This window comes from Ursus americanus, chromosome 2, assembly GCF_024610735.1.
Source record: "Ursus americanus isolate L20-20 chromosome 2, mUrsAme1.1.p, whole genome shotgun sequence".
NCBI classification, from domain to species: Eukaryota; Metazoa; Chordata; class Mammalia; order Carnivora; family Ursidae; genus Ursus; species Ursus americanus.
The window spans coordinates 79,389,349-79,416,753 of NC_142128.1; the positions used below are offsets into that span (position 1 = coordinate 79,389,349).

General features: G+C 46.0%; 1 protein-coding gene across 1 annotated transcript in view; it reads left to right on the forward strand.

The window, feature by feature from the left end:
- The first annotated feature begins 603 nt into the window (after positions 1-603).
- The window catches only part of SMYD2 (SET and MYND domain containing 2), a 47,672-nt gene continuing 20,870 nt past the window's right edge, over positions 604-27,405 (forward strand). The window contains exons 1-2 of the mRNA XM_045771993.2: positions 604-949; positions 19,112-19,175. Coding sequence (XP_045627949.1) covers positions 777-949; positions 19,112-19,175 — 237 coding nt within the window. The 5' untranslated portion in view covers positions 604-776. The remainder of the gene's footprint in view (positions 950-19,111; positions 19,176-27,405) is intronic.

Consider the following 27,405-nt stretch of genomic DNA (forward strand, 5'->3'; position numbering starts at 1 on the left):
TCTGCAAAGAGGAAGTCTCTTGAAAGCAGAGACTCCTTGAGCCCGCATGACGGGACTTTTCCTCTCCTTGCCGTGTAATTAACTTCCACTAGAGGGGCAAACGTTCACACCGAGTACTCCAGAGACTCCCTGGAAGGTTTAAAGCCTCCCAAGGTTTGAAAGTCTTTAACCTTGGGAAAGCGCATCACACTCCCGTACTGCGGTTTCTCTTCGGTGTTCCGGATGACCCCTTCTAGGGTCTCTGACAAGGACAGGTCACAGAAGGTTGAGAAACATCATTATCCCTTTCGATATGCCAAGGGTGGGTCACCGTGGGGACCAGGAGGCCTGTCCAGGGAGGCCTTGGTCCTGGCCACCCGCGGTGACCCCAACCGCCCACGGGAGAGGGGACAACGTCCGCTCTCCCCACGGAAACGCCGCCGAGGCGCAGACGCCTCGCGCCCGGCTGCCAGGAGCCTCCGTGGCCGCAGCGCCAGTCACCGCCACACCGGAAGCGCCCCGAGCGCGTGTCAGGCGGGCCGCCGAGGGACCCGCGGGCGGGGCGGGGCCGCCGGGCCGGTCCCCCTCCCTCTCTCCTCCCTCCCCCCGGGGGCGCGTGAGGGCCGGGCGGGGCCGGCGTCCCTTCCGGGGAGCGGTGGCCGCCGCCGCCTCTCCGGCGGCTTCCCTCCCCGCCCCCCTGCAGCTCTGGGTGACGCTTCTCCAATAACAGCTCGCGGGGAGCCGCCGCTCTGGGCGCCCCTCAGCGCCGGCCCCGCCAGCCCCGCCCCGCTGCCGGCATGAGGGCCGCGGGCGACGGCGGCCTGGAGCGCTTCTGCAGCCCGGGCAAGGGCCGGGGGCTGCGGGCCCTGCAGCCCTTCCACGTGGGGGACTTGCTCTTCTCCTGCCCGGCCTACGCCTACGTGCTCACGGTCAACGAGCGGGGAAACCACTGCGAGTACTGCTTCGCCAGGTAGGGCGGCGGCGCGGGAGGACCGCAGGCGGGCTGGCGGGCGGGCGGGGGCGCCGCGGCAGCGGCTCGGACCGCGGCGGGAGGACGTGCGCGCGGCGCGCCGGGTCCTAGTGCCGGCGGTTGGGGCGGCGGCCGCCGGCGGGCGGGCGGGAGGCGCGCTTTTCCCCCGCGCGGGCGGTGCCACGTGCGTTGGGACGGAGCAGCCGAGGGCCTGCCGCACGCCCTGCACCGCCCATTTTCCGAGTTGCTCATGCCGGATGGGCTCACCCGGGAGCGCAGGGTCCTGGCCTCAGACGTGGGCGCGGAGCCAGGCTGTTCCAAGCCCGGGCACGCGCTGCTCCCTTGGTGCATTGCCGGTTCGGCCCCAGGTTCGAGCAGCCACAGCCCGTCACCCTTAACCTGTGCTTCCTGCGGTGTGTTCTGTCCCCTTCCTTCCTCCCCAGCCCAGCCCAGCTCAGCCGCAGACTTGCGGTTCCCTCCAGGGAACTTAATGACACTTAACATTTCATGTGAAGTGCGCGGCTCCTCCTCCTCCTTCTCGCTCAGCACTTGTGTTTGGAGAGAAGCCAGAGGGGTACTGACCACACAACGCGGGATTCTGAAGTGCTGCACTGATGGGACGTACCTAGCCTTGGTTTGGGGTTTTGAAAACATGGTCTTTGAGGGACTTAGGCGAAATGTGTAGTTGGAAATAGTATTTAATTGCAGGATGTCATGTACATACATATACATACATATATACCCACACATCTGTATTCATCTATATGCATATATATTCGTCCACATCCACGCATAATTATATCCTTAAGCTTTAAGACAGTTTCAGACCCGAAAGGCGTTAGAAATCACCAGCCCAACACACTCTCTCCATTTTACAGGCAAGAAAACTAATGCTCAGATAGGAAGTGTGGTTGTGTATCTGTAGTCCCACCAATAGTTAAGGGAATGAAATCTCTTCAGTTCTGCGCATTTCCTACTAGTTAGGTGCTCAGTAAAATTCCAGAGACAGGAATTAGGTGTGTACTCACCTTCCACTACTCTCTGAAGAATGGATCCTGCTTTACTTTCTTTGAATCTCAGTTTCTTCATCTTTAAAATGGAGCTTCTTGGGTCTGATTACACTGACTTGAGGTCCTGCGGGTACCTTTGGAGTACGGGTCTCAAGTCCAACATACACCGAAGTGCCCAGTTCCCCAGACTTGTGTGCCTTATTCTATGATAAGACATAGCAAAAGAAGGGACAAAGGCTAAATATTATAGTAATCTTGCCCAGACTCCCTGCCAGAACTGTCTTCCGCTTGGGGGGACCTGGAAAGGCACTAGACGCAGAATCATGCCGTGGGCAGCTTAAGGGCTGTATGTGATGTGGCTCTTTGAATTGGTGAGTCAAGAGCTAAAGGGTCACGGCACCACTTTGCAACGTTCGAGTGAAGTGAGCATTGGGTTTTCCCAAAGTTAAAAAGGCTGCTGTGACTGGTCCCTTGATCTTCTGAGCCTCGCTGTGGCTCGGAGTCTGAAGCAGTGTGGGTGTCTGGAGTGGCAGGAGCAAAGCGGGGTCACCCAGCACGGAAGGTGCTTCCCTCCATCAGGAATCCTGGTGATTCCTGGAGTCCATCGTGTGAGAGAAGATCACAGTGCCGGGCACATAGTAGGTATTCAGATGGTAGTTACCAGTGCACGCCTCCAGTGAATTAGAGATCAAATCCCTCTGGGTTCAGAGGGGAGAAGCAGAGCTGAGAGATGCCTCTCTTTAGCTGTGAGTGTCCTGACTGTGTCTACTGTATACACCCCCAACCTTAGAACATGAATGTATGGTCAGATGCCACTCCACAGAGCACCTGCCGAATGTGACAGTGTGCTTTGTTTCTCCTTTTCCTGAATAACATGTGTTAGTGTGCTTAACCGTTGTCTGAGAGCCCTCACCTGGGCTGCCCTGTGCACTGGGGCAGTACCCCTGCATCTGCCCCCCCCCCCACTTTCCTCTGTGTGGCTTAGGTGAACTTCCGTTAACACCCACGGTTCGTTTCTTATAAGGAGTCATCTGAAATCAACTAAAATAACAGGCAGGAAATAGTGATACCACGATACCTGTGAAATTGGAAATATCTTTGTACACCACTCTAGGATATTCTATTAAATTTGGTTAGTGTAGAATTAGTGGTTAGGTCGTTCTCATAGATTTTGCACCATTTCCTCCGTCAACTGTTTGATCATGTCCTGGAACAAACCAGTCTGTCCAGCTGTACTAGAACACATGTAGGTCTCCTGGAGCCTCCAGGAAGTAGGAGCAGAATTCTCAAATATTAAAGCACACAGGGTACAATCCACTACTCCCCCACCCCATCCCATCTGCCCCTCCCCCACAGGAAAAAACTCAAACTACTTCTTATCCTTTCTTGTGCTAGAAATTTAGCATAAACGATATTACTTAAGATAAGTGAGCCACTGGAGGTTCTCCTTGTCATCTTAACTGTATTTGGGTTTAACTTATTTTGAAGGAAAATGGGTGATTTCTCTAGTAATAAGTTCTATAAATTGAAAACTAAAGGGAAGTTTCTCAGGTCACAGTGGAATGGGATTCTTACTGTTGGCACAATTCAGAGGTTTGTTTCTGGGAATTTTAAATTTGAACACATTTTCTCAGTTTGGTGGGTGATACTTGGGAGGATGTTTATCTTGCCTCAGCTGCTAGAAGGCAACACCTAAAAATACAAATGTTTTCCAGTTGGGAGCTATCCCTATCACTATCACACCTCCTAGATATGTTTTGCACACACACACACACACACACACACACACACACACACACTTTTTGGCCATTGGCCACCTTTCTATGGCAGATTCTTTATGTTATATTTCATACTTAGTATTCAACATATTTTAAGACTTGGTTATTTGTCTCAAAAAGGGAAACATCTGCTGTAGCCCAGTGTTCCACCTCAGTATTCATTCTGTGTGCAATTCCTCAGGTGGGAAGATGTCTCCCTCTTGATCTCTTATTTTCTTGGCTCGTGGATCATTTAAGGGCAAGAACATTACCCTTTTTTTTAGTTCATTCCGAGTGTGGGGGGAAAGTAGGAAGGCCCACTTAGTCACCTTGCAATAGAGCTGTTGGAACACAATTTCAGGAAATTTATGTCATGCCTGGCTCCTCAGAGTGGTTTTAAAGATTAAAATGCTTGCACGAGCAAAACCGTGGGATCAAGATGTCCTATCTCAGCTGTAAAGCTGGGTGTCTCCCCGATTTCTTCTGTAGTACTATTCCTCCTGCCTAACCCATTGGTTTAGCAGACTGTCAAAGTAATATTTAGTTGATTTTTATCAATATTAAGAGGCATAACTCTTGCTGCTGTTTTCTTAAGAAAACTTAAGGTTCTCTGAAAGAACCTGGGGCGGACCACCTGAAGCTGTCCCTCAGATCGGAGAGTCATCTCCAGGGCTGCTGGGATTCTCTTTATTCCTAGAAACTTATCTGAGAATTGTACGGTCTCTAAGGGGAGAACTGACTTGGAATGTTCTCAAATTATCTTGCTTTCTGAATGAAAAATTAGACACACGCCCTAATAGAGAATTCCCTCCTCTTCACAAGTATTTTTTTTTAAATGGGTAGTTAAGATTAAAATATACAGACAACAGATTTTCTCTAAAATTTTACATTAAATCAAACAAAACTCAGCTGTCTGTACAATAGGTAATGAGATATTGCCACTTTCCATATTAGAATATTTCAAGTTTTTCATTTATTTAGAGGCCAAGGCAGAGACCTGTGTGCCGGATTGACTTGGTTTGAGTTCTGGCTTCTTCCCTTCCTGATGTTTTGTCTTTAGGCAAACGACTTAATGTCTTTGAATGAGTAGGTTCCTTTATGTTTACAGTGTTCCTGTGAACGCCTACCTCCAGAGCTCCGTGAGAATTACAGGAGACAGGAGTCAGGTGCTTAGTAGAGCCCCGGCACAGGGTAAGCTGTCGTAGTCCGCCCAGTGGTCGCGCTTGTGCTAAATATTACAGAAGGCGATAAAATATTGCAGTGTCAGGGACGTTTTTGTCATGGTGGGCTTGGGGGGACCAGGAAGGAAATACTGGAAATTGTTGTCTGTAGAGTCATCCTTCAGATGGCACATTCACCCCAAGCTAAGAGCAGCAGTTCTCAGTCCCCAGATCCCCCAGAAGATAACGGATTTCACTTTTTTTCAAAACCTAATGGAAATGATATAATGAGCCTATGCAGGTTAACTTTTTTTTAAGAGCGTTTTCCAGCTCCGAAGCGCTAAGATGCTTTAATAGTCTTTTGCCATGAGATTCTCAGCAAATATTTGAGAAGAGAAATGGAGGCAAACAGAATTTTCTGCATAGCGAGCCTGTCATGGGTCCACTCTGCTCTTTAATTTTTGCATGATTCAGACGTGGCCAAGAGCAGTCCTGTAAAACTTTCGATGTGGCAAGCGCCATGACACATGGATTTTTCATATGCAGGGAACATAATTCCTGTTATAGCTTATAGGGGCTCTGGGACCAAGCTGTATGATTGGAAATGATTTCACATGAAAGAGGCAGAACAGCAGGATCTGCTGAAGTGAAGTTCAAACCCTGGTGAGTTAAAATCACCATCTAATACCTTCCCTTCCCAAAAGCAATTGCACAAAATCTCTCCATCAAAAATATCCGAAGATCCCATAAAACGACATTCCTTAAAATCATGTTGCTCTTTGCAGCTCATAAAGCATTTCCAGATACATTCTTCTTTTGATCCTCCCGAGGATGGCTTGTGTAGAGGGAACCTTACCTCACTGCATGTAGGAAAAAGCTGTGTGTCAGGGAGTTGAAGTGGTTTCCTTGAATTTCATATATTTTTTGGTCAGATGTTTATTGAGTATCTTCCAAAGGGCCAGGCTCTGTGCCCTTCAGGGACTGAGCCGTGTCTTCCTATTCTGAGTGTGGTTTTCCTTCCCCTCCCCCCTTTGTCTTGAATCTACTGTGTTGTTCACCCCTGGACACTGGGACGTATTCAGTCTGATTTCTCCTGGAGTGAATGCTGTTTTTATTCTCTCTTTTCTTTTGCTTCCCCTTCCCCCAATAGGTAATTCAACAAACTAATGTTTCTAAAAGTTGAGCAAATAAACTGATTGAATGGTCTTCGATCTGTATCTTAGACTGCTTTGGATTCAGAAATGTCTTTATTATAGCGCCTTGGAATTTCCATAAGATCTATATATATTTTTTGTATGTATCAGTTATTACATAATAAAATGTAAAAAGGCTTTGGTCCTTTTGTGGGCTTGGAATATTTAAAAATATTACACTAGAACTAAGATGAGTTTGTTAGCTAAGTCTTTATACCTACATATAAAGAGTTTGTTTCTCTGGCCTCTGGTGGGACAGCATCAGAGTAGAACCCCTTTTCTTTTTCTTCAGCGTATTCTTTCCTCAGAACTTGGTGCGAAGTTCATTTGGTTAGGTTTGGAAATAAAATAGATGGAGCAGCTATGCTAGGAGGCCCCTGGGTGGTTTTCCTGTAAGACAAGCAGATTGCACACTATCAGTCAGAATGTTCTTTAAGAAATAGGAAGACATGTCTTAAATTTCTCCGGAAAGGTCCAGTGCTCGGAGCTATCATTTGGCAGTAGCTGGCATTCAGGAGAACTCCAAATTGGTGAGAACACAGGCAGCAAAGTTGCCTGTTTTAGAACTCAAATGGCAAAGAAGGTTTCTACTTTATTTTGGTGTGTGTGTGTGTGTGTTAAGATTTTATTTTTAAGTAATCTCTACGCCCAATATAGGGCTCAAACCCACAACCCTGAGATCAAGAGTCACATGTTCTACTGACCCAGCCAGCCATGTGCCTCGTCTACTTTATTTTGGTGTTTTTGGCTTACCTCTTTTGCCTTAGGTTAATATCCCTTTTCTTTTTCTTATCAATACAAGGAAAATATGAAATAATTACAATCGTATGCCACTTTGCTTCCCAAGGAGGCAATCAGTAATTATAAATGTCCTTTATATTCTTGGAGACCTTAATAACTAAAGTCACTCCCCATCCCCACACCTACGCCTTTTTTTTTTTTGGACCTCAGATGTAGAGTGAGGTAATCATATTTCTCAGTTCCAGGCATGCTTCATCTGCTCTGTGCAAGGCCAATTGGATTTAGAAGAATTTCCCGTCTGTTATTGATTCCCCATTCTCATTTCCTGCTCCTCTCACAGAGCCCCTCTCTGGGTTTGCCTCCGAGGCTTTGAATACGTGCCTCTTGAACATCACCAGGGAACTAGACCTACAACAGGGCACCCTGGTCGTGCTTGACCAGACTCAGACTTCGAGCCCTCTTCTGGGCAGCCTGGCAGCTCCTTGGTTTCCTGTAGCAGTTCCCTGAGCGAGGCCACCCTGTGCTGGCCCCTTCCCCCCAGAGAGTGGCCAGTGCTGGGGCTAGAGGTTTCTGGCCCCTCTCAAGGGACTGACATTGTCAGCCTCTCGATCAGCCTCCCCTTTCCCACCCACATCCCCAACTTCACATCTCTGGATTTCTAGCAAATCTGTGGTAGTTTAGGGGTGCAGAGCTCCGGCAGCGAATTGACTGAAGTCACTGCCTTTTCAGGGATTGAACCTGTGACCTTGGCCTCATTAGCGCGGGTGCTCTAACCAGTCACAAAGCCACACACCTCACTTGGTGTAACTTCTGCTGACTCTGTTCCTACCACCCTCAGAGGCCTCCTTTTCAATTGCAAAGGCGTTCACACCAACACAATAGAACAGAAGGAAATCGGATCTCTTCAAGACTCCTCTGAAGGACAGAAATATGCAATTTAGCAGGAAAATAATACCAAAAAGTCTTGAGGGTTCAGGAAACAACTTATCTTTCTCGTCCATGCATTCGCTGAGAATCCAGCTGTGTCTCACATTCTTCTTCAATCAAAAGTTTAAAAATAGAACGGAGCTCCTTGTGCCAATTTATTAACATAAAATCTGGTGACTCTTGTACACTAAGTGGAGGGTTTCAGATGACTAAGTGGAAATATTGCATGCATATTATTAAAATAGATTCGAGTCACTCTTATAGGAAGGGGGGGTCTGAGAATTTGTAAATGGCTTCTCTTTGGCAAATTTCTAGTCCCTAGAATCTGAAATGCGCGCTTGCTATGATGATAGCTAAGACCCTGGCGTGTATCAGCAAGTGCATTCTGGTAATACAAGGTGTGTCAGTGCCCAGGGGATCAGGACTCACCACGCAGAAGAGGAGAAATAAAGGCAACTCACCAGAGAAGCGAATTTCATACCAGGGCTCGAAGACTGAGGCATATCCTGGGGGAGGGAGGTGGTGAGAAATCTGGCTGACCAACAGAATACAGTTTGTCATCGGAGCCAGATAAAAAAATCTCAAGGATTTTATATCTTGGCACTTGAAAGGAGTTATACTGCAATTTGTGACAAAATAAAAAGACCTTGGACGGGAGGAGCCTTTTCTCTCCAGTCTTCAAGTACCAGGAAAGACTCTTCAGGGACGTGGGTTCTGGGCCCACACTTTGTTGACTTCCCTCACCGTGGTGATGTTTGTATAGGAAACACTTGCCCGTGAGCCACCTGAGAAAGCTCTTATCTGTCGATTGCACAGATCTGTTCACAGTGATAGCCTCCCATGGCCTTCAGACCTCAACAGTAAGAGACATTTAATTATGAGCAGATGGTAAGTAAACTCCTTGAGATCAGGGATTCTATTTTTAATGTATTCAGCAAATATTTATATCTATGGAGCAGTCGCTGGGTTCTAAGTCCCTGGGAAATGACTGTGAAGAAAAGAAATAAAAATCCCTACCACCACGGAGCTTATATTCTAGCAGGTTCCTTTCATCTTTATCATCTTTATTTTAGCCACAGTGCCTTGAACTTTGTGAGGTTTCAGTTTTTGTTGAAGGCGGTAAGGTTTGGGGGTTGAGTATTTTCTTCTTCTTTCTTTTCTTGGGTTGAACACTGATAATCCATGTATGTCACAAAGACAATTCAGCGAATCAAAATGTTTAACCGCACACCCTAGGTCATGACTTCTGCAAACCCAGGGCGAGCTTTGATCAAATACTGAGGTCTAATGAAATTGTAACCACCCCACATTGTGTTAAAACAGCTGCAGCTTTGGGTAGACGTTTTGGGGAAGGTAATGAAATTCAGTCTACTTAAACACCTGAGTAAATCCTTCTAAAGATCACTTGAAGGGAAACTTTCAGGTTTTTTTCACCTTAGTAACTTGCAGGTTCACAAATTTAGAATTTAGAAACACTCCACTTATTTCACTCAGTATTTAATTCATTTCCACACATGCCTTCCAAAACACCCAGTTACTAAGTATTTTCTAGATTCAGAGCAGGGCAAGAAGCTCCCCTCCACCTTCTCTATGTATCTTCAGAGAAAGGCCCTGATAGAGCTCCATGTAGAGGAGGCTGACTGCTGGGGAGTGAGGGGACTCAAACCTCACTATCATTCCTCATCAGGAGTGAGGTTTGAGTCCCACTTGCTCTGCAGGATTCAGTTCACTGCACACACACACACACACACACACACACACACACACGCAAACGCATGTGTCATGCTGATTGTCCCCTGCTTTCCCTCTGCCTGGCTAACTCTTGGGTTAGAAGTCTGTCCTGATTTCTGCAGGCTGGAGTAGCTCCCTTTGCCTTTGCTCCCAGGGCACCTCGTAAAATACTGGGCACCCTTGAGCACTTGGGCACGCTTGCTCCTGAATGCCAGAACCAGGTCTCATTCATCTGTGCAGCCCCAGCTCTTAGCCCCAGGCCTGTCTCTCCGTTACCTTAGTAAATAATTATTAAGGGAATCGTCTCATTTCTGCAACTTATTTTACTAGTGACTCTTCGGACAGGCCTCTTCCACTATCTATGTAACTCTGCTCATTCTTAGAAATAAATCCTTACCGAACCCTTCACTGATCCCTGTTTTCTTCAGGACAAAATCTTGACTGTTCTACTCCATATTGAGTGCCCTTCCCACACTAACCAGCATTGTCCCTCCCTGCTGTCTTACTCACACCCTAAACACAATCTGGGTGGTCTCTCCAGTATCCCGCAAAGGTGCTCTGTGATTCTTCGTTCTTCCTTTTGCCCATTTGTAACCATGAGTGCTTTTCTCGGCATGATCCCTTTCCCTGTCTTGTGCCTCCCTCCGTCTGTTCATTCTCGAGGGAGATCCAGCCTAAATTGCATCTTTTTTACGAAGCTCCTCTTAAGTACTTCAGCCCACAAACCTCTTCGTTTTCATTACTATTTTATATTTACAGTAGTTTTTACATGTTTTGAGCACTCTTGCTATCCTAGGCATCGTTTTCTAACCCTGGTGCTTCAGAGATGCGTAAGACAACTTTCTCTGTAATACCCAAACTTCTGTGTCCTTCAAGAGTTCAGTCCTAGGAGCTTCCAGCTCTCAGTCCTGTGTCATTTAGGCCGTTTGGATGCTGCGTCAATTTGCCTGATGCTTATATCTACCACCATTTGCAGGAAGGTAGGGCTTACGTCTCCTACTAGCTCAACTATTATAAAAATATCATTCCTCCAGAGCCTGGTACAGTATTTTACACAGAGAAAATAATACTTTTTGCCCAGAACTTACTTGGCTAAGTTAGATAACCTATTTCTCTTCTGCTTCATGTACAAAGTTTTATAGTATCCAAAATGTTCTTTCTAATTCGGAAATACAAATGGAATCCATAAGGATTGAAAGAAAAACGTCTGTTAAGTCTGCTCAAACAGTAGCTGATAAGCTTGAGTTCTCAAGGTATAGTTCACAATGGAGCCATTCACCTCAACAAATTGGCATTTCGGTTTTTTATTGTCTATAGGAAAATAAAGCTAAAGGGATGAGGGAGGGTCACCTATTAAAATTCTTCTGTAAGCAGTTTTAAAAGGTGCATTTTCTCCTAAGTAGGATTTAGAGCAGGCCACCTGTTTGTTGGGCAAGGCGTTCATTCCCATGTCTGGCTGCAGAGGGCCCGACCTCTGTTCTGGAATTCACATTTAGCATAGGTTGTAAAGGTATTTTTACGTGTTTTTTTTTTTTTTTGTTTGTTTGTTTTTTTTTACCTCTGCGGCCAGAATGTTGACATGAGCAATAGTGTTAGGAACGGCTTAAGTTTTTAAATAGGTAAATTTATATGGCTTTGGTTTTGCCCTTTTCCTTGCTGCTGACTCACCTGGGTGTTGTAGAAGTTGGGGCAACAGCGGTCATAGGGGGTCCAGTAGTATTGGTATTTATTACAAAGGACTGACGGTAACATCTGTCATTTATTGAGCCACCGGAGGAAACGGTGGGTGTTATTTATCATCAGTTCCTTTATGAGAGCGCGAGTAAGGAAATGATCAGTTGGTTCCTTCCTTTTGACTTCCCACTCAGTTGGCATTAGAGAAGTAAAAGATAAAGTAGCAAGGAAGTGCCATTTGGATCTCACACAGAAGTTAATATAGAAAGGGGCGCCTGGGTGGCTCAGTTGGTCAAGCGTCTGCCTTCGGCTCAGTCATGATCCCAGGGTTCTGGGATCGAGACCTGCATCGGGCTCCCTGCTCCCTAGGAAGCCTGCTTCTTCCTCTGCTCCTGCTCCCCCTGCTTGGGCTCTGTCTTCTGCTCTCTTTCTCTCCGTCAAATAAATAAGTGAAATACATATTTAAAAAAAGTTAAGATAGAAAACGTTTCCAAATGAAAATGCTAAGTTTTGCTAGTACCTACGTGCCTTCTTTGAGCAGGTTCAACTGCTGGGGACTTGACAGGGCCTACAAGGTGAGGTTGGCATACGGGCACCATCCAGAGGCTGCAAAAAGTAATGCCATGTTCACTGTTCCTGAGGCCGTGTTTCTCTCCTCTGTCCATAAGCTTCAAGAATTGTTTTTTTCTTTCTAAGACAAAGGCAGATTTCATCTCCACCAGAGCCTGCATTACAACAAACCCCAAATCAGTGTCATTGTTTTTTTTTTTTCATTGTGGAGCTGACTTTTAATGAATCAGTGATGTGTGGAGTCATTTTACAAGATTTTGTTAGCTTTATTGAGGAATAATTGACAAATATAATTGTATGTGTTTAAAGTATACAGCAGGACAATTTGATATACGTTGCGGAGTGATTACTGAGGTCAGGGTAAGTAACATATCGGTGCACACACTTACTTTTGTGTGTGTGGTGAGAATGCTTAGGGTGTACTCTCAGCCGCGTTCACAGGTGCAATGCTGTTAATACTAACTGTAGTCAGTGTAGAGCCCCAGAACTTACAGGTGAAAATTTCTGCCCTTTGACCTACATCACCCCACCTTGCCCTGTGACGCTTTAGAGCAAGGCCAACCATTTTTTACCCTGACCACCAAGCCCAGCATCCTCCTTGTAAATCAGGGCTCTCGTTCCAATAGTTGGGAAAACCCATTAGTTGCTACCTTACTGCCCTAAATATCTCCTGCTTCCCCAAGAGGCCCCGGGCTCTAACTTTTAACAAGCCTCAGAACAAAGCCCAGTGCGAAGGGGAAGGTTCAGCGCGGCTCTGGGAAGAAGCTCCCCGCTGCACGTGGGTCCGTTTCACGGTTACATTGTGGATTAAAGTGATATGCAGAGCATCTTTCACTATTACACAAAAACCTATAGCCTTAGTATTATCCTTGTCCCCTAACCAGGGTTATAATAGGGTTCTGCCACAATTCCTCCAATTTTTATTTCTCTCAAATAAAAATTTGCTAGTGTAACCACTCTCTCTGGGTGGGAGGCTAACTTTGTTTCTGATTGTCTTATTTCAACCCATGGTGAAGTTATATTGCGCTGCTGGGCTTTTTTCCTTTTCTCTTTTTCATTTGGCTGGGGCTGCCTCTGTTCAACAGAGCATTCTTGTCACTTCTTCTGTCACCGTTAGTTAAAAGTAATTGTTATTGCAAACCCCCTCCATGCCAGTCTCCCTTTCTTTCATGGTGAAACCCACTAAGCATCCATTTCAGTAGCAGAAAGTGGGGAGCTTACAGGATTAAATTCCTTTCATCTAGACCAACAGCACCTGCGGCAAGGCATTAACTAGCCGTTGTTAATTACATCTCTAACTTGTTGATCTTCATGGCTTCCAAATTTGAAAAGCAAGAAAATTAATCACTGCGTGTGTCTCCCCCAGTAGAAAATGACAGGAGCGGGTCTTCTGCATTCGGTTCCAGTCACTGATAATCAAATAGTTGCACTTTCCTGTAACATTTCTCTCCTCCCTTTGTGGATGGAATCGTTTCTTAAGTTCAAAGAGCCCTTCCGTTCACAGCAGGGTAGATATTTGCCCATAAAACAGAGACTTTAGAAACATAAATCTGCAAATAGGAGTCTGAATGAGATTGTACTGAAGGCAGTTGAGTAGTTAATACCACTTAAAAAAAAAAAGAGTGGAAGCTAATGAAAAACGTGATAGTAGCACACTTTACTCGTATTTTCTCATTTAATTTTCATAACAGACCTGTGAGGTAGGAACTGCACCTTTACAGTGGAGGAAAAGGTCCAGAAAGGATTAATGCTTTGCCCAGGATCACATAGCACCTCAAGCACCAGGAGGAAAGGGTTTGAGCTAGAGAGGTGGGGAAATAACTCCTCATATTCACCCTAAATTGTGAAGCAGGAATCAGGAGGAGGTGGGAAAAAAAGCCTCAGCTCTCTTTCTTAAAGCTTGCACTTAAAGCTTCTAAAATACTTTCTTGTCATAGTTAGAAAATACGCTGTCAGCCACTTTATTCTTAAACCTTCAATTCATCATCAAGGTTGCTCAACAACCTAGTACATCCAGAGTGTGTGGCTCATTCTTAAGACGAGTTACCTTGCAAACAATCCGCATTGCAGAGAGTTACTTCAACACTAGTCAGCAACTTCTGCACCCAAAAAACCACTCAGCCCGAAAGGTTTACCGTAGGCCTGGGCTGGTGGTTCTGCCTTCTGGAAGCTGACTGGAATCTCCTGGAGAGCCTTTTTAAAAATCCCAGCACAGACCAATCCAATGGGAGTTGTTGGGTCCTCCCCCAGGCCCAGATGGGTTGAGATCTCGTGAGAGATTAGTAGCAATTCACTCTTCACTGTTTTTGAGTTTTATTCCTTTTGGGTTATTCCTTCAAGTGACCTTTTATTAGTCTTTGTCTGAGAGGAGTTTTGTTTGCTTTGCTTTGCAGTCTTTCCCCCAAACCTCCTGGATGATTCAAATCGGGTTGCATTGCAAATGAAAGGTTTAGGCTGCATCTTCTGCAGGAACAGCGTTTATTCCAAACGCCTTGTGTGTTCCTAAGATGAAAATGGATATCCCATATGAAGTTTCCCTCTGGCTCAATGTCTTAGTCAGAAATAGTCAAACACTCCCAAAATCTCTGTGTCCTCCTTCCTCTCTCAAGCGCGTGCACACACACACACCCCCTCCCCAGCACACACACAGTGTAGGTACCAGCTCAGCAAATTTTAATTTGCGTTTCAGCCATTAGACTTAGGAGAAGTTTATATCTCTCCCTAGCTATGGAAGGGACTATGTATCTGGATAGTGGGAGCAGAGCTCCCTCTCCTGCCACCACCCCACCTCATCTAAAGTTGCTCATACCAGAGTAGATCAGAGTCGGTTTGTGTGCTCTTTGCTGTCAGAAACTGGCTTCGCTGTTCTCCGTCTCGACTCTGAAGGCAGTCTGGCTCAGGAAGATGTATGTTGAGAACATTCGCATAGAAGCAGGCAGTTGCGTGAATGGGCGTATACACAGTCCAGTCTGCCCCCGAGCCCGCAAAGCTTTCCGGTGGTTTGTGAGAGCTATAATACCCTGTCACCCAGTTCCCAGCGCACATGATCCAGCTTGGATTCGCCCAGTGTCTCTGTCTGAGGAATACCTCTATGTATGGTACTGAATGACAGGGAAGGACTTTCTTTGCACAGCGCAAATATACAATCAATCCTTATGTCATTCCCGTGCATTTTAAGTGAAACCAGTTACTGTTGTCTCACTGTTGGTTGAGAAACCCTCTTTTTGGGGGTGCTCCCTCCCGAAATCTCATTTTGAAAAATGATCCTGGTTTCTCCCCATTGCATCTTTGAAACAAAGTGGCATGAATGGGGTGTCGTTGGAACTGGGAAGTTATTCCAACCAGAGTAAAGAATGCCTTATGTTTTCTTATTACTGTTAGGGTATGCAAACACGTAGATGATTCCAGCTTCACGTAGGAGATCCTTGAATAACTGTCACAACGACTCAAGGAAGGATATTCTTGCACGATGGAGACAAAATTTGTACTTTGACGTGTGAATTCTGATTCTGCTACCTACTTGCTGAATGACCACGTTGGGTTAGATATTTCACCTTTGGATCCTCATTATCTTCATTTGAAAAATAGGAATAATGTCTTTTTCAGAGCTGATGGACTTATTAAGATAGATCAGTTTTCATATTTTTTGTCTTAAGAATCCCTCTGTTGTACTCTTAAAAATTGAGAACTCCAAAGAGCTTTTGTCCATATGGGTTATGTTTATCAATATTTACCATATATGAAATTAAAACAGAAAATTATGAAGTATTCAGTTGAAAAGGACAACAGCTATTACTGCTAGCATAATGTGTTTTCATGAGAACTATTTTACAGAACAAAAGAATTAGTAAGAATAGTGGTGGAGTTCCACAGTTTTACAAATCTCTTTCATGTTTGGATTTCCAGAAGACAGCTGGATTCTCAAATACACTTCTGAATTCAGTCTATGGTATTATGTATTTTTGGTTGAAATACATGGAGAAAATCCAGCCTCAAATAGATACATAATCAGAAAGAGAGGCATATTTTAATAGCCTTTTCAGTTAATTGTAAATATATTCTCATTCACTAAAACTTGCTAAGTGAATGTCTTAAAGGGTTAAGACCATTTAATGTGCGGTCTGAACCCACATTAGTGAACTTTATATGCTCTGTTACATTGAAATCCCTTGATCTCTCTTGCACTTCAAATTACTTTTTTAGCCACGCGTGATTTTTAAAATATCTTGCACCTGTCATTTGAAAAACATTGGTTCACTGAATTATATAGACATTCTAAAAGTCGCTGTACTTCATCAAACCATATAAAAAAAAAAACACCCCACAATTGTTAATATCCCCAGCAGTCTCATCACATGAGAGACTATCAAGCTCACGGTGGCAGAGACTTGTTTTCCAAAATTCTCGTATTTGCTTGAAGGCCAACATTTGATCATTAGCCACACATATTTTCAGTTGTTTTCCCTGAAGTGACATTCATTTCCATCACGTTATCTGCCAAATCCTCAAGTCTGAATAACCACAGTTTAACGTGGTTCTTTCAGGTAAAAACAGAATTCCAATTCTCTTGTTCACTTTAGGACTCCAGTGCTCACACAGGTGCTTCTCCCTGAGACCACCACCGTGTTTCAGGATCGGAAGAAACACTTGGTGCATTCTTCCCACCTTATCATAGGATGTCAGAAGATACAGACCCAAGCATCAAGATTGAACAAAATTACTATTTGTTTCTGCTCCATCAGGAACGTTCTTAAGTAAAATTGGCCTTCCCCCTGGCTTAGCTCTGAGCCTGTGGAAGTCCAGAATACAGGGACATGTAGACAACTTGATTTGCTTTGATTTGTACCAAGGTTCCAGACGTTGTACCCTCCAGGCTCCTTTACAGCTTACACCCACGGCAGTGCAATTGTCAAGACAGTAGTGTTACTTTGAAAGTAGTTTTGACCCCACTGACTCCCGGAAAGGGTCCCTGGAATCCCAGAAGTCTCCAGACCACAATTCGAGAACCACTGGGACAGACTAGAAATCATGCAACAAATTGCCAACACTTAAAAAAAGTTAGCCATTTCCTTGTCTCTTGTTTGTGGCTTGTGGGATTTGGTAGCCAGCTAGTGTGAATGAAGCCTGGCCTTTGGGTGATTTATGGTTTTGATGAAATCCCCCTAGAGTTCTTCCCTAGCTCTCAAGAGCTCAATTTTGCTTTCTCTCTCCCTTGGGATGTTACCGTGGGGCTAAAAATAAGCCTTGGTTTCGTATTAACTTTACTGCTTGCCTCTGTGCAGGACGGGCCACTGAATCCTTGCTTTTTGGTATAACCTAGGGCTAATAAAGATAGTTTTCTCATCTTTTATATCAGGGGGTCTTAACTCTAGTTTCAGAGTCCGTTCAGTGTCCGTGGATGGGCTTTTCAGGGGGCTCAGAGCCCGTGAAATTTCACATAATTTTCTGTTGTTTTGGGGGATTGGGGTTAAGGTGAGCTGTTGGGAGAATTAATAGCTTCAATCAAATTCTCAAAGAGCTCCTGTGACCTCTCCCCCTGTGAAAACAAACGTTAATGAATGGCTGCTTCAGATGGACATTTTTATGAGGGGTCATCTACCCATCCATTAGCCATTTCCAACACACCTCTTTTTGGAAAGAATTTCCAGAGTTCCCTTCCAGGCTTTGCCCATCTTTACTTTCCATCTCCTTGGCATTCTTCAGGGTCTCTATCACTTAGCACTTGCTTGCAAGTCCCTTCACAGTTGTTTCTCTACAGCCTCTTCTGTCCTTTCTTCCTCATTATAAAATGCAACAGAGCAGGGACCATCGTCTGGTTTCTCTTTTATTGCAAAATGCAAAGTCAGAGTCAGGTGCACCTTGGGTCCAGGCTGGGGGGAGGTGCTAGAGGCCAGAGAATACACTCAGCTAAATCAGTGAGTTCCTTTTTAAACTATTGAGATGTGCAAACTCGGGATATTTATTTATGCCTCAACCACAAGATGTGTTTTTCTCCTACACATTCTCCAGTCTGCTTCTTGAAATCCAAGCGCTGTCATGAAAACTGCAAGGCAGTCTGTTTAGCTCCAACAGGAGCATTTGGGGAGCAGTCTTGATTCCGTGGGAGTAGTGTGGTGACTGCCGCTCGCTGACAAGGAGCAGAGGAGGGCTCTGCGGCGTGATTCCTGCGTATTCCAGAATATCCGCTCCCCCGCGCTGCGGCGGGGGGCTGCACTGCAGTGCGGACCGGGCCGCGGCGATAGTGCCCCTCGTGGCAGGGCGTGGGCATTGCTTCAAGTTGCAAGGCCAGCTTCAGGGCGGTGGGCGGAAGATAGTGCTCTGATTGAACCACGGGGTCGTTCCCCACTTCAAAAAAGCGTTTTTAAGGCTTCTGTCTGGTGGGGTTTAATTCAATGGCTTCACAGTTTTTGAAAAGGCTTTGACTTATCAAACACGACAAACACACTAGCACCTGACAGTTGGGAAACAGCAGAGTCCCTGTCCTTTGTGGGAGGCAGGGAGGTAATATGGCAAGGAAGGGGAGTATTGACCTCATTACAGAGAGGCAGAAGAATCACTCAGTGCAGTACACCGGCAAACCATCCACTAATGGTTTATCCAAGACTACATCTCTGCTTGCAGAATTGCATTTTATGTATACATATATGTATTTTTTTGAGTGGGGGAGGGGCAGAGGGAGCAGGAGAGAGAAAATTGTATGCGGACTCCATGCTAAGTGCAGAGCCCGACGCAGGGCTCAGTCTCACAACCCCGAGATCACGACCTGAGCGGAAACCCAAGAGTCGGACGCTCAGCGGACTGAGCCACCCAGGGGCCCCTGGGTTGCATTATTTTTAAACTTGGCTTTCTGGGCAGCATGGGAACTACTGGTCTACTCTGTTCTATCATCTGCCTTACTTGCAGTTCTCAATAATAAAGGTTGTCACTCACCCTGCATTTGCACCAGTGCAGGTGCCCCCAGTCCTCTGTGTGAGGTGGAACCTCTACGATGGTTCTGTTTATCTCTGTCCCTCTTGAGTAGGTGAGAAAATCAGGACCTAAGAGCCTTTGACTTGGCCCAGAGTACTGAGTACTAGCGCAGGCGATGTGGAGGCTCTGCTGTCCCAGGCCAGGCTCGGGAGTCGTAGAGCACACTGCTGGTCAGTTTGGAAGGTGCCCTTCCCGCTGTCAGGGTCGGTAAACATTGGTGCATGTACTGTTTGACTAACTTACTCCTCCTCAAGGACTGAATCTGGTCAAAATCCTCCTTTGGGAAAATGCCACTGTATCAGTGGGAGAGTAAGGTAAGGTGAATCTTGGCTCTGCTTCCCGACCAGATGGCTTTTATTATTGCATGATAAAATGTGCAGCTTCACGTTTCTGTGCCTCTCGCCACTACAGTGCCCTTTCTGTTTTTAAGGAAAGAAGGATTGTCCAAATGTGGAAGATGCAAGCAGGCATTTTACTGCGATGTGCAGTGTCAGGTAGGTCTGGGCCAACTGGTCGGGAGGGCCTTATTTCCTCTGAAGATTGGGACCCCGATGTCCTTCCTTTCCTTGTCACGCCATTCCCAGCACCCTTTTGCAGCCAGAGCTGGAAAGCTGTTTGGGCCTCACATGTGTCTGGATACCCCTGCGTGCTGGCCCAGGACTGACAGGCAGCCAGTGATAGACAGTGACACTCTGAGGCCACACGCAGGTGCAGGAGAAGGGGAAAGCCATGAGGAGGGCATGTTGGGTACAGGCAGGTGTATTACCAAGGTTGACGGTTTGCCCCCAAGGCCACCAGCAACAGATGGAACACTGTGGAGATGACAAATGAAAAATGCTAAAATGGTATCTTTAAAATATTTTAATTTTTATCGTCACAGGTCTGTATTTTTATAAATCCCCGTAAGCAGGCCACACGTCGCCCTTGGCCTGTTCAAACCCAGTCCGAGTCCAGCTAGACTTCGGGGAGCCCCTGGCACAGCCTTGGCACAGCCAGAGGGTGGCTGCTCCGAGTCTGTACTTGGAGCTGGTGCCTTGGAAGCAGCCAGGGTCGGGCGGGCTCAGGAGGAGGGTTGCATGTAGACCGTGGGCCATCTGGTTCGATGGGTAAGTCTCCAGGGAATTCTATAACATGGGAATGGGAAGCTTAAGGAAGAATTTGGAGGAACTCTTGGTAGCTCTTTGAGGGACTAGGAGTGTTGTTTTCCATACTCGTCTGCTGGATTCTAGTTCCACTGAATGTTCATAGGTATTCCATAGAAAATGCATTCCATGTTCTTCTTCTTCTTCTTTTTTTTTTTTTTAACACATTCCATGTTCTAACAATTTGAATTTAGGGAGAATATGATCTTTGACATCTGTATACCCTCCTTAGCCTTTTTTTTTTCTTTTTTAATGGAAACCTATTCATAGGCCCTGGGAAATGCTGATGCTATTAAACAGTGGCTCTAGGTGACGGGGAGGATTTTCTCCATAGTCTCTACCTCTTTTTTTTTTTGGTCATTGTTCTTGCCAGACTTGGCGTCATTTACCTCCCACATCTGCCCCCCTTCCCTGATGTACTTCTGGTTACCCACTATTTCATTGTTTTCTTTCTCTTTCCCTATGCAGTTGACCTTTGAAAATCCCCAAAGAGCATTATTATGTATCGGTGGGAGAGGTTGCTAAGCCCTGGTGTCCCGTCTGACCATAGAGCTCCAGTCACAATGGCCCCTTGCTGGAATGAAGCACAGGTTGAGCCACTGGCCTGGGGACATCTCCCTTGGCTCCGCAGCCCTGTGCACAGCCCACTCCCCTGTGTCTCCCATGGCAGGCTTCCAGAGGTGGTCAGCCTGTGTCACAGCGAGAATATAAATGGGCTTATAGTTGAGTTTTCAGGGAGTGGGCCTTCTTTCGAAGAAGAGAGATCATACTTTGCTCCTACCAGTTGTGGATAGAATATTCTGTGGTTGGATTCCTTCGGCACTGGGGAGATCAGTGAGCCCTGGGAATTCCATGATTTGATTCCAGGAATGATAAGTTAGTTCTTTCTATATTTAAGCTAAATCCTTCTAGAAAAATTAACTCATTACATTCTGGTTCTTTAGAGAAGCAAGATAGGAAAATCACATAGAGTTCCGACAGTGTAACACGGAATAGTAGAAGGAGGTGATCCTGACTGTGCAACCTACTGTCTCCGTGAACTTGACAAGCCTGAGGACATCTCTGAGCTCAGTTTCTTCACACATTAATGATGGCAATAGGTGCCTATCCTGACAAATGGTAGGGACCTAGTGATATGAGAGCTCTCTATAAACCATGACGCTGTGGACAGGTGTGAGGACATACGGGAAATACTATGACAGTAATTTAGGCTGGACCGAAGCTTAGCTCTGTGCAGAGACTCTAGAGTATACGGCACACTTTAGATTTGACGGACTTGGTTTTTTGTTTTTGTTTTTGTTTCTTTTACCCCAAGAGAATGGATGGATTCTAAAACCCTGAGAACACTAACAGTGTACGTTGTGTGAGTCATGCTTATTATAAAATGAGTCTCCACTTCTCTGGTTAACCGTAAACACTGCATTAATAAAAAGTATCAGACTGTGTGAGATGCCGAGTTATCTCTGGGTCTTCTGAGCCTGCTGCTAACTCTTCTTCCGTTACGCCTCCCTAGATGGCATTATTTTGATGAACCATTGTGGTCCAGTGGGGTTTCCAAGGTGGCTGGTGTGGCTTCCCTTCTCTTCAAGACCGAGTTTCCCAAAACTGCGGACTCAGAAAGCTCCTCTGTGAGCACACAGTGAGGGGCGCTCTCCCGGGGGGGGGGGGGGTTCACATGAACCAAACACACCGGCCTATATGTACCAGGATGCCTGCGTATCACTTTTCAAAAAGCAGTTTGATGGTCTGTACATTCTCCTCCTGTGGACAGATTGCACGGGCGGTCAAATCATAACGAGCTTGCTTGGAAGCCCAGAGTGGAGGGTACTGCTCTGTGATGCTAAGTCATGTTCAAAGGCCTGAGGCCAAGACCGCTTGCTGTGCCCAGCCTCATGATGGAGAGTCTTCCTTGATAGTTACCCTTTGTTCGGGCCAGGCCCCATCAGCCCTGGAGAGTACTTCTGCAGCTCAGTTTTCCTGTGCTTCTGTGAAGTATCTAGTGGCCAAAGTACCCTCCTAGATGACAAGTGATACCCGGTTCCTGATGCCACTTGTTGCTAGAGGTGACAGAGTGGATTTCATCTGTACGTTTCACTCTCGTTTTATCTGTCCCCTTTTGTTGAAGGGAGAAGTTAGTGGCCATTAAGGGTTGCCATGCTTTCGTGCAGAAGAACTAAGTAAGGGCAGTGGATTGTAATGACATAGAATGGTCCTGAGTATCTAGTAAAGTACGTGCCTAGAAATAAATGGCAGTTCAGGAGCTTCATGCATAAAATTATTAGGGAGGAATCTGGGGCATTAGCGCCAGATAAAAATGTATTCAGGGTTCCTCCTCAGGGGGTACTTGGGTGGGATTAAAGGGGAAGCTGTGCTGTACAAAACAAGGCAGTGATGGTAAGAGGCAGGTGATGAGTGATTCTCCACCTACGAGACCAGGGCCCTTGGCTGCTTCTCATGACCACGTAGACCCCGCCCACCTGGAGTGCAGGCCTGGGCACCAAACAGCAGAGGTGGGGGAGGGTTGTCAGAGTGAAGGTTGCCAGGTCCAGTGTGTGAGTAGATAAGAAGACAGTGGCCACAAGTGGTTGGGTGACCTGCCCAAGGTCACAGTGGTAGAAGTGGGGACCAGACTGTACAGACTGCTGGCAGAAGGCTGTCACCACTCTCCAACACGGTGCTTGGCAGTCCTGAGGGTGGGAGAGGGGGCACTATGGGAATGTGTCAAAGAAAGACAAGTGGCCTTCAGTGGACATGAAAGGGGAGAGCCCCTTCTGGTGTCGTCTTTGCCAGAAATCTCCACAAGAGTGCTAAGGCACACACTCCTCCCCAAGGGTTTCCTCTTTCCAGGGAGTACTGCATCTCCGGAGACCCTAGCCACTACGTCCACTGTCCCCAAGCCCTCTTCTCTAACTGCAGCGCTTTAGAATTTCACTTCATTTTATACAATTTGGTGATATCTTGTCCCATTTACTTTTCTCTTCATTCACTTGACTCAGTGTGATCCTGCCAGAGGAAGGATTTTAATTGATGATGCATGAAAGGATAATGGGAGGAAACATAAAAGAAATAGAAATCCCTTTTTAGTTAGGCTTATTTTGTAACCTGTGTGTTTTAATGAACTATATTTATTTTTATAAATATGCCTGGAAAGCTAAGTATATTGTTTCCTCACTTAGACTTCGTCGTTAAATTGCACCATGACATGTTCAAGAGAGTAGTTTTACAAAGTTATTTTACAGAGGAATCATTGTAGAGTAGAACTTTCTAGGTATTATTTCTTAACATTAACAAATAGTGATGTGTAAATGGAGGTGATGAGGTTATGAGTGTTTCTGAAAGTAAGAAGGGGCGTGCCGTGATGGGGATAAAAAAGCACGTGTGAGGAGCATGTGACTAAGGATGTGAGAAAATTTGTGACTTTTGTTATGGACGTGAAAGTAACTGAAGTGTAGAAAATGCCTGAGAAGTGCTCGTCTGACTATTGTATTGTCATGGATGATTTAGGTTTAATCCTGGTTAAATTCACTTTGGTCCCTTAACCAAACCTAGGAAGCATCTTAAACTTGATCACTCTTTTTCCTAAATGTTTCACATCACCAGTAGAAAAACGTGTGGATGAATGAATGAGCCTATCCCATGGCTCTTGTATGGGAACATAAAACAAAGCACATGTCCTTGTGATGGGGGCTCAGCTGTCTCCTTCATGTGAGGTGGTCAGTGTGCACCTGACTCCTTTTGCACTGCTCCCCTTGATGGTAATGGTAGTGGCAGCAGAAATCCCATGACGTTTTCTTGCTGTTCCACAGTTCAGGAAGTCACATGCATTTGTCTAAGTAGACTACATCTGTTTTGAAAGCTCTGTTAGAGCAAGAGAAATGCCAGGTGCAAGAGTTAGGAAAAAGGACTTCACAATAAAAACCCAATCTCGTTGTCCAGGAAGACAGCATTATCATTCGCTCAGCAGAAAACTGGATGAAATAACAGTCAGTTGTTTCTTCCAGGGTTAGAAATGCTGGTGCACCATGAGACAATTTTACAACTCTTTATGCATCTTGAAGCATTTTTGTTCGTGCACAAACAGGAAAGTCAGGCAGAGCACTTATTACCTTGGCTGAAAATGACTTTGAAGTTTAAAAAGGGTACAGAAATTTTTGTATCTTCCTTTTACATAGATTTAATTAATTTCATTGCACAAATAATCTGTGCTCATTTTAGAAAAACCAGAAAATACAGTCTAAAATGAGGACAGAGAGAGGTTCCCTAATTTTGTCCTTCCAGAGAAAAATCACTACTAGCACTTTGGTATATGTCTTTCTGAGTCCTTCCTGTCCGTTTATTTGTATATTACTTTTCTGGACAATAGAATCCAAATTTACATAAAATTGTAAAAAGATTGCAGTCAGGACAGGAGAAATAGCTTGGCTTTTGAAGAAAAATACTCAGAAAAGTTTTAGAAAAACTGACAAAAATGTTTTAAAAGGCATACGCAGTTGCAAAAACCACTCTGCGTATGAAGAAACTGCCAATACTAAAACACAACAAAACCAAACCAAAGTATTCATTGATAGTATTTATTCCTGTTCATCAGGATAGGCTAATTTTTCTTCAATTTTGCCAGTCTCATTATTTACAATTTTTTATAGTCAAAACCAGGGCAAGTTGCAGCTGTCAGGTTCCCTCCCGTATGTGGACCATCCCTGCGATGGAAGACGGCATGTCAGGATACTCTCAGAACCTAACTGACGCTCCTGCCAAATGTGAGCCTCCCTCCCACCTTTTTCTGTTTTTTAAAGAAACCTGAGCAGTGCCATGGAGGGACATCTCTGTCATTCCTCCCTTAACCCACATGTCTCACCACCTTTCAGCAGAGAGTGACAACTTATTTGGGGAAATTTCCTTTGATGAAACTTGCGCGATTCTACACTTCTCTGTATTTATCGCACTGTCTGATTTCACTGCTGTGTGTGGGACCGTGTCACATACATGTCTCCTGACACAGTCACAAGCTACTTCAAGTTAGAGACTTCATCTCCCCTCCCTCCCTCTAGGGTCAGTTGCAGAGCTCATTGAATGAATGGATGAATGCATGAATGAATGAACAGGTACCCACATGTCCTGAGAGTGCGCTATGTGCCAGGTGCTGTCCTAAGTGCTTCTCATGGATGAGCTGACTGGATCCTGACGGGGACCTTCTGTGGTTGCACGAGTGCCTGATTGTCCCCGAATGAAGGTCCTACGTGTCTTGCTCCTCTTCAGGCTTCAGCTGTGATTATCACTGTCGGAAGGTGTCAAATCATAGCCTCAGGATTCTGGACCTGCTAAGTAACTCAGGGATTACGTTATTGACAGCCACGGGTACAGCTGCAGAGGGATTAAGAGGTCCGCCTGGTGTCACATAGCTGCAGAGCGGGGTAGGAATGCAGGTTTCCTGAGCCCCAGACCAGGGTCCGCTTGCTTGGCAGCACTCTGCTTTCCTCCCAGAGGCTCCCTTCCCTTTGAGGACATTCACATCAGTAAATGTCAGCATTGTGTGTAATTGATATTAACATAGATTTTATATTCTGTTAATGAATTAATTCGATTACCAAATAATAGAGGAATCATTGTAAGAAAGGTTAGTATTAAACTTCCTTCTCCCAGGAGTCACTGTTGTTGAACACCGGTAACAAGACCTGCTCTTCAGGAAACCAGCATCTCAAAGGCCCTGCAAAGGCCTTCTGTTAGAATTCCTGGTTTCACACTGGACACCTGCTCGTGGTTGTTAATTATCCATCTGTCTCCAGCTGGTGGTTCCCGTTCCCCTCAGATGCCCCAAGGCCTGAAGCCTTCTTGGTCTTTCCCTCTTTGCCTTACTGCTGTGCTCTCATTTCAGGCTTTGGCTAAAAACAGATCCCCTTCTCCCTTGTGCATATCTTGTCATTTCTTTCTCTCCCTGCTCTTAGTTATATTCGGCATGGCGTTATTTGTGCAAAACATCTTGGCACAGAACTTGAGCCAATGGCCTGTGTCACATAACGCATTAAATCATGAAGTCACATCGTGTCCTTCCTTCTTGGGGTGGGGGTTGGGGGCAGGGGGACATCTTCACTCAGCAACTTTATGGAGGACCTCCTAAATGCAAGGCCCTGTTCTAGCTTCTGGGGTTATAAATGTGGGGAAAAAACCTACCCCAGACCGAGTTCCTTTATTTTAATGGGGGAGACAGATACTGACCAAAAAACTAATGAATATGTAGTATATCGGGTCGTGGGAAGTACCTAAGAAGAAGTACAGAGCAAGGAAGTGGACAGTGGTGGGCACGTGCTGTCTTTAGTAGGGTATTCATGGCAGCCATCTTGAGAAGGTGACATTTGAGCCAGAGATATGGAAGAGTTAGGCAGGGAGCAAAATGGGTATCTAGGGGAAGAGGGCACTCGCCAGGAATACGGCAAGTGCAAAAGGTCGTAAGCCAGGGGTAGGCACAGTCTGTGTAAGGAGCAGCAGGGGGACTGAGGCGAGAGAGAGCATGGTGGGAGGTGATGAGGTCAGAGTAGTAGTGGGGGTGGGGGCTCCCATCATGAGTGGTCATCGGTCATCTTTAAGACTCTGCCTTTTGCTGTGAGGTGAGAAGCCATTAGAAGGTTCTGAGCTGAGAACTGGCATGAGCTGAGCTCTGTGTAGCAGGATCGACTATCCTGGCTACTCTATTGAGCCTCGTCCGTAGGGACAGAAGCAGGCATCCGGGTAGGAGGTGTGGGCAGACTGGTGGTGGGAGGTGTCGGGACTACAAAAGGGTAGTGGGTTAGGGTTAGTGGTGGCGAGGGGTGATTGGGTTCTAGATCTGTTCTGAAGGCAAGGAAATTGGATGTGCTGGAGGTGACTGGGGAGTGTGAGACAGGTGTCAAAGATGACCAGGGTTCCAGCCTGATGATCTGGAAGAACAGACCAGCTGTTTTCTGAGGTGGGGGAGGCTGAGGGAAGAGCAGGACAGGCCCACTTCCATTAAGAGAGAGCGTGTCTGCGGAGTCCCATCTGTATACCAAGTGCTGTGATATTTCCCACCTCAAAAGTCATCCTTCCTCTACCCGTCACCCATTCCTCCCAGTTTTCAGCTCTGCTTCAGCTCTCCCTGGAGTGCCTCCCCAGCCGCCCCGGACCCCATCACACCGGTACCACTGGTTTTTGTCAATCAGTGATGGCCTCCGTGGAGTCCAGTCAGTTCTCAGTCATCCCCCCACGCTGGCCGCTAGCAGCTCCTCCCCAGCCCTCAGACTCCTCTCCTCCGTGGCCACCATGCACCATGGTGTCCTTCCTCCCTGAGCCTCACCCGTCCCCACTGACGGCGTCTCTACCCTGCCAGTAGTGAGCACATACCCTTTGTGCCCCAACCAGGGGCATAAGAGCGTCAGGATGGGACAAAAAGAAATACAGTGTTCCTGTGTTGTCAAATGAATCTTCAGGGAGTCTGTATTCCTAAATATGCCCCCTACTTGCCTCTGCCAGACTCTTTGAGGGCTCTTGACAAGGCCTTCATTTGTGTTTTGTTTTTGTCACCTATAAAAGGAGACTAGTTGCTGAGTGCAGCTCTCAGGGATTTGCCCTG